At 32.0% G+C, this 12,510-nt stretch overlaps 1 protein-coding gene across 11 annotated transcripts in view; it reads left to right on the top strand.

Moving 5' to 3' along the window:
• The window catches only part of LRRC7 (leucine rich repeat containing 7), a 553,086-nt gene that overhangs the window by 265,034 nt on the left and 275,542 nt on the right, over positions 1 to 12,510 (top strand). For all 11 annotated transcript variants that reach the window (XM_017962453.3, XM_031669738.1, XM_031669736.1 and 8 more), the window contains 2 exons: positions 438 to 516; positions 10,259 to 10,348. In XM_017962453.3, coding sequence (XP_017817942.1) covers positions 438 to 516; positions 10,259 to 10,348 — 169 coding nt within the window. The remainder of the gene's footprint in view (positions 1 to 437; positions 517 to 10,258; positions 10,349 to 12,510) is intronic.

The following is a 12,510-nucleotide window of genomic DNA, read 5'->3' on the forward strand; positions in this document are numbered from 1 at the left end:
ATGTTCAACCTTCCTAGCCTTATAAAATGATTATTGGAAGAAAGATTTTATCTTCTGTTTTCTTTACATCTACTTGTTCTCCCTTCTCTCAGTAGTGGCACTATAACTTAATAACTTAAGCTATTTTTATTTCTTTAGGTTACTAAAGATCAAAGTTTTATCTTAGGCCAAATACACAATTGTCCTCAATCTTATAACCAATTTTAAACTTTTATTATAAAATATTATTTAACATTCAACTTTTATTAAAAATAATGTATATATGATTAATAATATTGATATGTTATTAAGCTTTCATTTCTACTTCAATGGTTATTCTAAATGGTGTTTATACCATATACTGACTCATAGTTTAATAATTATCTAAATATTAGAACTGTAGTTTAAAGAATATTTGTTGGAACATTTTCATGTACTTTGTTTTTTTCACATTTTAGGTGTACAAGAATTTCCAGAAAACATAAAGTGCTGTAAGTGTTTAACAATTATTGAAGCCAGTGTCAATCCCATTTCTAAGTGAGTATGAGTGATTAAATTTTATTTATTTTTATGTTTCCATTGTATAATAATGTACCAAGATAGATGAAATGCACATCATAATTTAAACTGAAATGTAACATTGACATAGCATTTAATAGAATGATGGGGAAAATTCATCAGAATAGTTTGACAAAAGATGATTAAAAGCATTGCTGAGTAGCAAGGAAGACCCAATTGGCAAAAGATGGTATTACTTTGAAGCAAACTTTATCACCATTTTCCACAGCTCTCAGGTAACACTCCATAGATAAGAATTGAAACTAATAAAACGGTTATTAGTAATGGTCATGGTGGAAAACTAGCATAAAGGGCCTGGCAGAAGTTCAAGATAGTGCAAGAGTTTAAGGTAAGGATAAGTGCATAAAAATAACCTATCATGTAGTTCAAGGGAATTAAGTATGACCAGAAATAGAAAGTACTTGTATACCAGAGATCGCAGCAAGAGCAAAGAGATAACCCTAGGAGGTCAGGAAAATGGAAGGCCTGGATGATAGAGATGCTGTGATCAGAAAATGGGTATTTGTAGTCCAAGATCTGTTAATTAAGAAATGCCGTAGAAAAATGATAACCAGAAAGTGACCATGTTGGTGAATTGAGCATATGGTGTAGTGACAGAAGTCTGTGGAATCAAGTAGGTCAGGAAGCAATAAAATAAATTGATTGGAGGAGTCATGAACCTGAATGTTAAAGTCACTTAATAATGGAAGTAGAAATAAAATCTAGAAAGGTTACTGACAGTTGTAATATTTAGAAGAGGTTGAAACAAGTCATTGGTATTGGGCTGCAAAAAATGAGCTTCAGAGTAAGACTGGCATTTTAATTATACAAAGCTGACAGTAGGATTTGAAAAAAATTCCTCAATATTTTGTCTGATGAAGTGCAGGAGACTGGGGGAAACTGAATCCCACTGGAAAAATATTTAATGGATGGAGTGTTTTTAGAAGAAGACATAAATAAATTTGTCAAAGGGAAGTTGATGGGAAATTGTATACCAGTAGAGTTGAGGAGAGGGAATAGTGAAAGTGGTTCTCTGTGGATGATGGAAAGAGGCTCTAGACAAGGTGAGGAGTGGAATAGAATGTAAAAGAATGAGATCAAAGTTTAGATGGAGATCTTTATAGTGAATGGTTTGTAAAATAATCTGAGGCCTTTATGTTAAAAATTACAGTTTTTCTTCCCGAAAAGTAGATAGGGAGGGAAAAAAAGAGAAAACAAAACCCTAAAAAGCTTTTCCCAAAACTCTTAGACCAAAAAAGCAATTTTTTCAACATCTCAATCAAATAGATGTTACTAATTTCTCCCACCAGGACTATAACCATGTCCCTGAATTGAGTCAAAACAATTCAGTATTGACAATAAATTGCTTTTTTTTCCCCCTAATTATTTAATTCTAGTAGCTCATCTTATTTAGGAATCATGGTAGGTCTTTGGGAGTGGAAGCCAGATGATAAATTACATCTCCGAGAAATTTCAAGTCCATAGGTTTATTGGATATGTCTAATTCCCTTCATATGTTTAACTTTTTAAAAGATAAATAAATATGACCTATTTCAGCAAAATGCATAACACTATAAACATTAAACAGTTTTGGAATTCACAAAAATTATGAAAAGTCATTATAAATTGTTTATCAAATTTTAAAGTCAGGTTTTTAAATATGTTTTTTCTATACAATAAAATTCACTCTGGCCAGGCATGGTTGCTCACACCTGTGACCCCAACACTTTGGGAGGTCAAGGCAGGAGGATCGCATAAGTTCAAAACTGGCCCTGGCAACATGGTGAAATCCTATCTCTACAAAATATACAAAAAATTAGCCTGGTGTGGTGGTGGATGCCTGTAGTCCCAGCTACTTGAGAGACTAAAGTGGGAGAATCACTTTAGCCTGGGAGGACAAGGCTGCAGCGAACCATGATCATGCCCCTGCACTCCAACCTGGGCATGAGAGTATGACCCTCTCACAAAAAAATAAAATTAATTATATTTAGGTGTATGGTTCAATGAATTTCAACAAATGTATATGGTCATGTGACCATCTCCATAGTCAAGATATAGACTATTGCATCATCTCAAAGAGTTCCCTTAGCCCAGTCATCCACTGATGATTACTATCCCCATTGCTTTGTCTTTTTCAAAATGAAAAATAAATGATATCATACTTTTGTGTCTAACTTCTTTTACTTAACATAATGATTTTGAAATTTATTTGTAATTTTTCAATAATCAGTACTTTATTCCTCTTTATTGCCAGGTAGCATTCCATTGTGTGGATATAACATTATTTATGTATCTATATTTCAGTTGATAGGCATTTGGGTTGTTTCCAGTTTTTGGCTATTATGAATAAAGCTGGTACAAACTATGCACAAGTGTTTATGTGAGCATGTATTTTCATTTCTATTGGGTGAAGCCCTAGGAGTAGTTTTCTGAGTAGTATGGTATGTGTATGTTTAACCTGATAAGAAGCTTCCAAACTGCTTTCCCAAAGCTATTCAATTGTGCATTGCATCATTTCAGTTGTTCAGAGTTCAGTTGTTCCTCATCTTTGCCAGAATCTGGTTCTATCAGTTTTTTATTTTTTTCCATTTTAACCAGTGTAGTAGAAGTGGTATTTCATTATGGTTTTAATATATATTTCTAATGTCTAATTATCACCTTTCCATATATTTATTTATAATCTATATTGCTTCTTTGCTAAAGATTCAAATTTCTTGTTCATTTTTATTGGCTTGCCTTTTTATTGTTGAATTATAAGAATTATGTATGTATTCTGGACCTTTAGAAGATATTTGGAAGTGAAGATTTGCTCTTATTCTATGGCTGCTCTCTTTATTTTCTAAGTAGTACCTTTCAAAGAGAGGGTTTTAAATTTGATGAATTTCTATTTAATAATTTTTTATGGTTTCTGCTCTTCTTTTTTATCTAGGAGATCTTTGCTAAATTTATAGCCATAGTGATTTTCCCCTGTGCCTTCTTCTGAAACTCTTATAGTTTAGGCTTTACAGTTAGGTCTATGATCCATTTAAAGTTGATTTTGTATACATTGTTGTAAAACAATTGATCACATGTAGTTGAGTTTATTTCTGGATTTTCAATTCTTGTTAATCTATATGTTTGTCCTTACACCAATTCCCTACTGTCTTAATTACTGTAGCTTTATATAATAGTAAGTCATGAAATCAGAAAATATGAGTCCTTCAACTTTGTTCTTCCTCAGAATCATTTGGGCTAGTATGCTCTTTGCTATTCTATGTGAATTTTATAATTAGCTTACTAATTTATACATAAATGTACAAGCATGTTGGAATTTTGATAGGGATTGCATTAAATCTGTAGATCAATTTGGGTAGAACTTAACATCTCAAAAATGTTGAATATTCTCATCCCTGAGTATAGTTTAGCTCCATACTTATTTCAGTATTTAAAATTTTATCAATGTTTTATAGATTTCAGCATACAAATTTTGTTCATTTTTTTCTATGTGTTTTATGGTTTTTGTGCTATTGCGAGTGATTTTTTATTATTCCAATTGTTTACTGCCAGCATGTACAAATACAATTGATTTTTAATATTTATCTGATCTTCTTCAATCTTACTAAATTCACTAATTCCATTAAATTGCATGTGTAGATTTTTGTGAAATTTTCTATGTAGAATATCATGTTACCTGTGAATAAGACGGTCTCATTTTATCATTTTTTGTCTACATGCCATTTATTTGTTTGTTTTTCTTACCTTTTGGTCTTGGCTAACACCTCCTTTACATGTTGAGCATCAGAGGTGAAAGCAGGCATCATTATCTTGTTCCCAATCTTAGAGAGAAATCATTTAGAGCTTCACCATTATGTATGACTGTTACTTGTTTTTTAAATATATGCCATTTATCAGATTGAGAAAATTTCCAGTAATCTGACATTCACTTCCTTTTGAGCCCTCACTAGCAGGGCCATCAAAGTTTAGATTTCTTCTAAACGTCTTTTTAAGAAAACGTATGCTTTATCATGTTTTTCTTACCGTTCTCCAGTCTGTGACCACTGAGTGCTTTCAAAGCCACTGCACATTTTTAGAAATCAGTTACAGCAGAACCCCAATTCCAATCATCAAAAATCTTTATTAATTTTCTAATGCTCTGAAACAAATCGCCACAAATGTATCAGCTTAAAACAACACATATTATTTATTTCTCCATGTCTGTGGGTCAGGAATTTGAGAATGGCTTATCTGGGTCCCCTGCTTCAGGGTTTCACCAGGCTGCACTTTTTGCTGGCTGTCAGCTGGCAACCACTCATGGGACCTGGAGACTGTATGCAGTTTCCTGCCATATAATTCTCCCCCAAGGCAGTTTTGAGTCTCTTAGCCAGATGGAGTTATATAATGTAATTTAGTTGTGGGAGAGACATTCCATCGTATTTGCCACATTCTATTGATCAGTAGCAAGTCACAGCTCCTACCAACACTCAAAGGAAGGAGATTATACAAGGGCGTAAACATCAGGAGGCGAGGATCATGGCGGGGCATTTACAATGTGTCTTCCACATAGCTGATATTATGTGCCCAACTGCTAAACTATATGGGTGTCTGGGTCTATTGTTATTCTATCTTTGTTGTAGTTTTTTAATTGATATATATAGATGTACATTTTGGATGGGCACATGTGATCATTTGATACATTCATATAATCAAATCAGGGTAATTGGGATATCCATCATTTTAAATATTTATCTTTTCTTTACACTAGGAACATTCTAATTCTCTTCTGGCTATTTTGAACTGTAAAATTAATTAATGTTAACTAGAGTAACCCAACTGATCCATCAAACACCATATCTCCTTTGTTCTATGTAACTGTGTATTTGTACATACCACTTCTAATTTAAGCAATTAATAAAAGGAAAACATTTACTTAGTAGAATGAATTATTTGCCAATTTATAAAACATATATATTCTTTGAATTTTTAAATAAATCTGTCACATGTGAAAAGCCACCAAGTTACTTTAGTATAGTAAAATCATTTCATTATTGAGAGCTCCTTACTTAATGTCAGATATTGGATTTCATTGAATACTTTAGAGGAAAGTAAAGGCAGCTTAAGATTGTCATCTTTATCAAGTGTGTCCCGCTTGCCATGGAATACTTTCTTCCTTACAGTTCCTCATACATTTTTCTGGAAGTGATTATATTGATAAGTCAGGCCCTTGTCTCTATTAGAAGCTACAAAATGTACCATAAAATTAATGATAAAGTTGAATATCTTTTTTTGGCAGACTTACTGGCTGTATATATATGATTTTTCAAATAACATCAAATCCATTTTTCATTGTATGTTATTTTCAAAATACAATAATGGACACTTTAAGAGATTTTAAAAATTCCTTATCCCCAAATAATTTATAATTTTTCCCAGGAACAGAAAATTTCCAATACTAGTGCAAAGCATAATTGTATAAACATTCAACTAAATCTGTAAACAGAATCATATGAGAAAAGTAAAGAAGACATTAATTTTGAATCTAAGTGCAGAGTAACGATTCAATAAATTTGTGTTGAAGTGAATTGAAATAAAACATAGATGTCATTAAATAAGACATACTATGTAATCATATTCTTAACTCTACATTTTTAAGAAGAAAAGTTCAATAGAAAAATGTCAATACATCTTTTTTTTTTATAATCAGGCTGATTAAAACTAGCTTACTTTGCAAGCTGGTTTTTCATATAACCTATTTTTGGTGGTCCAATTTTGTCATTGGAATCTGCAAAATGTGGTCAATTCTTAAACCCTGAACAAAATGTTCTATGTAATAAGCCAGATTCTTCTAGGGCATAAGCATTACCAAAAAAGAAGCAAAAAAAGCAGTATATTTTTTATCAAAGAAGTAGTACAATATCGTTTATTACATACATATGGAGAATAGTAGACTGAGAGAACCTGGATAGTTTTGATACATAGGAAAAATATTTGTCCCTACAAATAGAAAATTTGTATTTTAAAAGCCATTTTTTACTGAGTAGTGACACTGTTAAAGTAAATTATTAGATTAATGGTTTTAACAGTCGTCTAATTTTACATGTATCTTACTGATCATCTTTTTGAAAAGTCATATGTAACTAGTTGTTTTGAATTACAAGACATCAAAGATAATACTTAAATCCCAATGGAAACGTATTTAACATCTGTGTAAACAAATGTATTTAACATCATAACAACTGTCATACTATCAGGACATGAGCTCTAATGCATTACAACAAAGTAAAACACAGAGAAAAGTAATGACCTACCATAGCCTTTCATTTCTATAAGATTAAGTTCAAACCTTTGAGTTGAGCATTCAAGGACTGTAAACCCTGCCCTCTCCTGATATTCTTAAATATTAACTCCCGATACTCTCATACATAAAGTATTTGCTGCAGAACTCATCTACTCTTCATTATACATCTCAAGCGTCTTCTTACCTCTACATCATAAAAACCCTCATTTTTCACTTGCCTCCCTTCTTTTTCTTTTCTACTTTCATAAATCCTATGTCTCTTAAAAGCATATTTATGGCAACATCCTCTATGAAATCATATCCACACAATTCAGCTCCAAAATACAAACTAGAAAAATGTATTTACAGCAAAAAAACCAATATCAGATTAATATACAGTAAGTCTTCACTTAATGTCATTGATAGGTTGTTGGAAACTCCAACTTTAAGTTACAGGACATACCAGCAAGTCTTCAAATAACATTTTTTCCTTCAACATCATTTCATTATAATGTTGTAGAGAAGATAAAAAAATTGTTTTGTTATACATAGTTGCACTTAAACTTGCAGTTTCCAAGAACCTATCAATGACATTGAGGACTTATTACTAACAATGTGTAAAGAATTCTCATAAATCAGTATAAAAATATAAATGTGTTTGTTTTAGATTCCCCAGAAGCAGATGTTTAGAAAAGAATATAAGCAGTATATTTAGGAGATGAGCCCAGGAAATACTTGTTGAGGGTGTTTTTTCAAGCTGTTTACAGTATTTGGCCATTGGACTTTAACTTTCTGGGGAGCTCTGGGTAACAGTGTAAAACACATACCAGAGCTGTCAAACACAATGGGAGAGAGAGCAGAAGTATTTATATTCCTACTTGTCATTAGGTGAGGACTGTCTCTGAGAGGGACATTAATTCCATGGAACTTGGGCTACCAGGTGCATGAAGAGACCAGGCTTTAGCAGCTGAAGAAAGCCTTCAAACACGAAGGAAAGGGGCAGGCAATCATGATTTGTTCCAGTGTACAACAAAATGATAAAGGCAGGGAGTTCTGGTTGGGGCACCAATAGAAAAATAGGTAAAATAAGTAAACATGTATTTCACAAAAAAGGAAACAAATATTGCTAATAAACTTTTATTCCTAACTAATCAGTGAAGTGATTATTATTGCTATTTTATATTTACCAAATTGGCAAAAACGAAAAAAGCTAACAAAACCAAGGGTTAGGAAGGACATGGAAAAATGTGGAACTATTTTGAATGAAATTTGGCTACATCTAGTAAATATAGACTTGCATTCGCTATGACCAATGATGTCACTTCTAAGGATATAACTTAAGTAATCTTTTGTAAATGTATACTATATGTTCAAAAATATTCACAGAAGCCAATATTTGTAATAGCAAAATGAAAAACTAGAAACAACTGTAGGCCGGGCACGGTGGCTCATGCCTGTAATCCCAGCACTTTGGGAGGCCGAGGCGGGTGGATCCCCTGAGGTCAGGAGTTCGAGACAAGTCTGGCCAACATGGCGAAACCCCATCTCAACTAAAAATACAAAAATTAGCTGGGCGTGGTGCAGGTGCCTGTAATCCCAGCTACTCGGGAGGCTGAGGCAGGAGAATCACTTGAACCTGGGAGGCGGAGGTGGCAGTGAGCCGAGTTTGCACCATCGCACTCTAGCCTGGGAGACAAGTGTGAAACTCTATTTCAAAAAAAAAAAAAAAGAAGGAGAAGAAACAACTGTAATGTTCATTAGATGGAAAACGGCAAATTGTATATTCATACAATGGAATACTATGCTATGATGGCCAATCAGTCACATCAAAATGGATGGATTTTTTAAATCTAATACTAATTTTTAAAGCCTTTGGAAAATGTTCACAGTATGATTTGATTTACATAATCTTCAAAACCATGCAAAACTATGCAACATGTTTTGTTTTAGGGAATTAAATATTTGTGGTAAAGCTGTTTCAAAACAGAATAGTAAAGATGATTCAGGAATTTGTGTGGCAAATAGGAAGATGTAGACAGGGAGGGACACCCAGAGGGTTTCAAAAATACTGATTCTATTTCTTGATTCTATTGTGGGTACACATATATTCTTTTATACATATATGTATGTACACACATACATACCCAAATACTAAACATTATATATTTATATATATATATCTCTATATATATATATGTGTGTGTGTGTGTATATATATGTGTGTGTGTGTGCATATATATGTGTAAGTGTTTTATATATACATATAACAAAGTATTGGACACAGGAAGAGAAACCATGAATAAAACTCATATAATGTCCCAGGAGAAGGAGAAGCAGCAGGAAAACTGTTGTAGAAGCAAAGAAGGGGAGAACAAGCAGTAATGGCAACTGTTGCTAGGCAGTGTAGGATCCGAAATAAAATGAGGCTAATGGGATTGGAACTTAGGATGTCAGTGGAGGCCTTGGTGAGTGCATTTCAGTAACAGAGTTGAAGTAGATGCCAGAAAACAATGGCTTGAGTAGTAATAAGAAGCAATGAGTATAGGCAGTTTTTAAAATAATTTTAGCAGTAAATGCAAGGAGGAAGACAGGCTGTAATTTGAGGAGAAGGCAAATTTGAAGGCTATTTAAGAGTATTTTATAAAATAACAAAATCTGGACTAGACTATACATAAAAGTATTACAAATGTTTAAATAGAAATTTACTAATAAAAAAGTCAATATTCCTCTAAAAACAAGTCTCCTGAGAAATCCTTGAACTAAATCTTTTTACATTTAAAATAATAATTTAATCTAATTTCTAAAACTCATAAAGGTTATTTTCTTAATTTTTTGATGCAGTTTATAGCCTTTATGATTGTCTAATTATCTTTTCAATGTTCTTTGTCATTTTTAATAGATATTAATTAGACCAATTTGAATCATGATTTACATACATATTGAGCAGGCATTAAAGAAATCATTAGTCAAGGGGACAACATGCTCCTTCACTTTTCATACTGGGCAACTTTAGTCATCACTGTAACAAATTGTAAACAAATTTTGATGATTAAGTGAAATAGTAACTGGATACTCTTGCCTGACTATATATGTGCATATTCTGTTGAAAAAGGAACATTAGTTTTAAAATTACAAACAAGCCAAACAATTTGAGATTTCCATAAAAAATGTCCTGGCTGGTGTGCATAAGATTAGGCCAGCAATAAGAGATGATGTTGCTAATTTTAGCAGTGACATAAATCTTAGTGTAGGAGAGTAGCATGGAAGTGGATAAATGCTATTTACTTTAATAACAGGCAAAATTTTCAAACTGTAACAACATGCTCAATAAATTCTTTCATTACTGTAATACCAAAGGAGAGTTGAAAAATGTATTACATTTATATTTTTTCTCCTCAGAGATACATATTTTTGTTCTGTTTCTATAGCAGTATCAATGCAATGACTAAAACTTTAACTCCTTTTTAGACTCCCTGATGGCTTCACACAGCTCCTAAACCTGACCCAGCTCTACCTGAATGACGCCTTTCTTGAATTTCTTCCAGCCAATTTTGGAAGGTAAGAATAAGAAATTTAAATTATGCAATTATATTTCACCTTAGGTAAGTGCTTTACTAGTGTCAGTTGATGAGACTTCAAAAGTGCCAGCTGTGATTAAAGATAGGCCTCATTATTATTCAATAAATGAAACTCTGTTAATTAATGAAACTTTTGCAAAAAATAAAGTAAAATTAGGCCTTTACATGACATTAATAGTCAAATAAATTCTAGATGAATTAAAGAGTTGAATATAAAAAAATAAAGCCAGAAATGATCTGAGGGGAAAAAAGGAGATGAATATTTATGGCTATTTTGTTGAGAAATACCTTTACAGGCACAGACGCAAAGAAGAATACCATAAATGGATAGATATGCTGACCTAAATACTTTTATCATAAAGTATCAGAAAATCAAAGATTTAAGGTAAAACAATAAACTGAAAAATAGTTTCATTATATATGAAAAAAATTATTTGTATATTTAACCTAGAATTCTTACATATAAATATGCAAACAAAGATTTTAGGGGAAAATGGTCGAATTACAAGAAAAAAGCAATTCATAATAACACATATGAATGGCTGGGGAACACATAAAACATGTCTGTCTTCACAAATAATAAATATAATACAAATTAAAACAATAAAAGACCTTTATGTTCCAACGTATTGCAAAAACTTTTTTTTAGAGTATAAGAACAGAGATGATCTCCTGCTCTCTGATAGGATTGTAGAATGTTATGACCTTCAAGCAGGGCAGTATGCTTTTAAAACCTTTGAAAATATTTACAAATTGTTGCCTCTGTGAATCATTTCTAGAAATGTCTATTACCATTGTCAGTATCCCACTGGGATTTATGGACAAGTTTATTGTTATTTACAAAGTGAAAAAAGTGAAATCACATATCTGTCTAGGATATTGGTTAAATATATTATGGTTCATCTATATGATAATACTGTATAATAATTAATATTATCTTAGGAAAGTATTTTTTTTAATTCTTAAGATGTTTCCAATATTAATATGAATCTATATGAAATGAAAGACTGGTATCTTAAAAGTAAAATTACGAATAATTTTTATTGTCATCTTGACATGTTTTTCAATATTTTTCAGGTGTTCTACAATGAGCTTTTTTGTGCAAAAGATATATCTCAACAGCTAGGACATTTTTAAGTTTATTGTCAACTACATTTATGTAAATGAATATCTTTGAAATTATTCAAATAATAGACTAAGTGTAGTTTGACATCAATCTGTTGACCGAAGCTGGCACAGGACATTAAGAACTCAGTTGAATAATGAAGTCACTTAACATGTGACAGCCTCCATTTACATACTGAGAGCACATCAACATTTCCCAGATTCCCTTACTTTTGCACATCACACCATCACAACACTTATGAACAGCATATACTTGGGCAGTTTTAAACTTCACAGAGCGTCCAAAGAGCATTGCCTGGCTTCTAAATGAATTGGCATTTCATCATTCATCCATAGAAACTAGCCTTGCCTTTCTGGCACTGACCACAGCATTACAATATACTTTGGATTTATCAAATCAGAAAATATTTAATTATTATCTTAAGATACATTTTTTTCTTGAACTTTTGTCAGTTCTCTTTAGTCGTAATGTGAGGAAAAGATTTGGGCAAGTGAAAAACATAATACCAACACCAAAACCACTTGAAAATAGAATATAATTTTGCATAAATTGCCTACAAAAAATATGCTCTGTTTTATTATTATCATCTAAAAAGGTCTCTAACCTTCAACTGTGTAGTTTAACAAGAGGACACTTAAAATTCCTTTTAACACCTGAGATTCTGTGCTCCTAAAAGCCAAAATCAGTACAAAATATCATACTAGTACAATTGTTGACAAGATTTGAGACATGCAAATGCTTAAGAAATCTCCTTTACTAGAATATACCCATGCTGTGAAGAACTGAATCACTTTATTTCATATACAGATTAATCATTATAAGATTAAAATTAAATAAAAAAGCTTGATAGGAGGCAAAAAAGAAAGGGAGAGAGACCTACATGAAAACCTAAAAGTACAGTAAATATGGGAGATGGTAGATGAAAAACTTCGAATAGTAAAATATTTCCCAAAACATTAAGAATTCAGATAATCCAGTTAATATCTGTTCTAAAGTAGCTTCATCTGGGTACATTT

Source organism: Papio anubis, chromosome 1 (assembly GCF_008728515.1).
Source record: "Papio anubis isolate 15944 chromosome 1, Panubis1.0, whole genome shotgun sequence".
Lineage (NCBI taxonomy): Eukaryota > Metazoa > Chordata > Mammalia > Primates > Cercopithecidae > Papio > Papio anubis.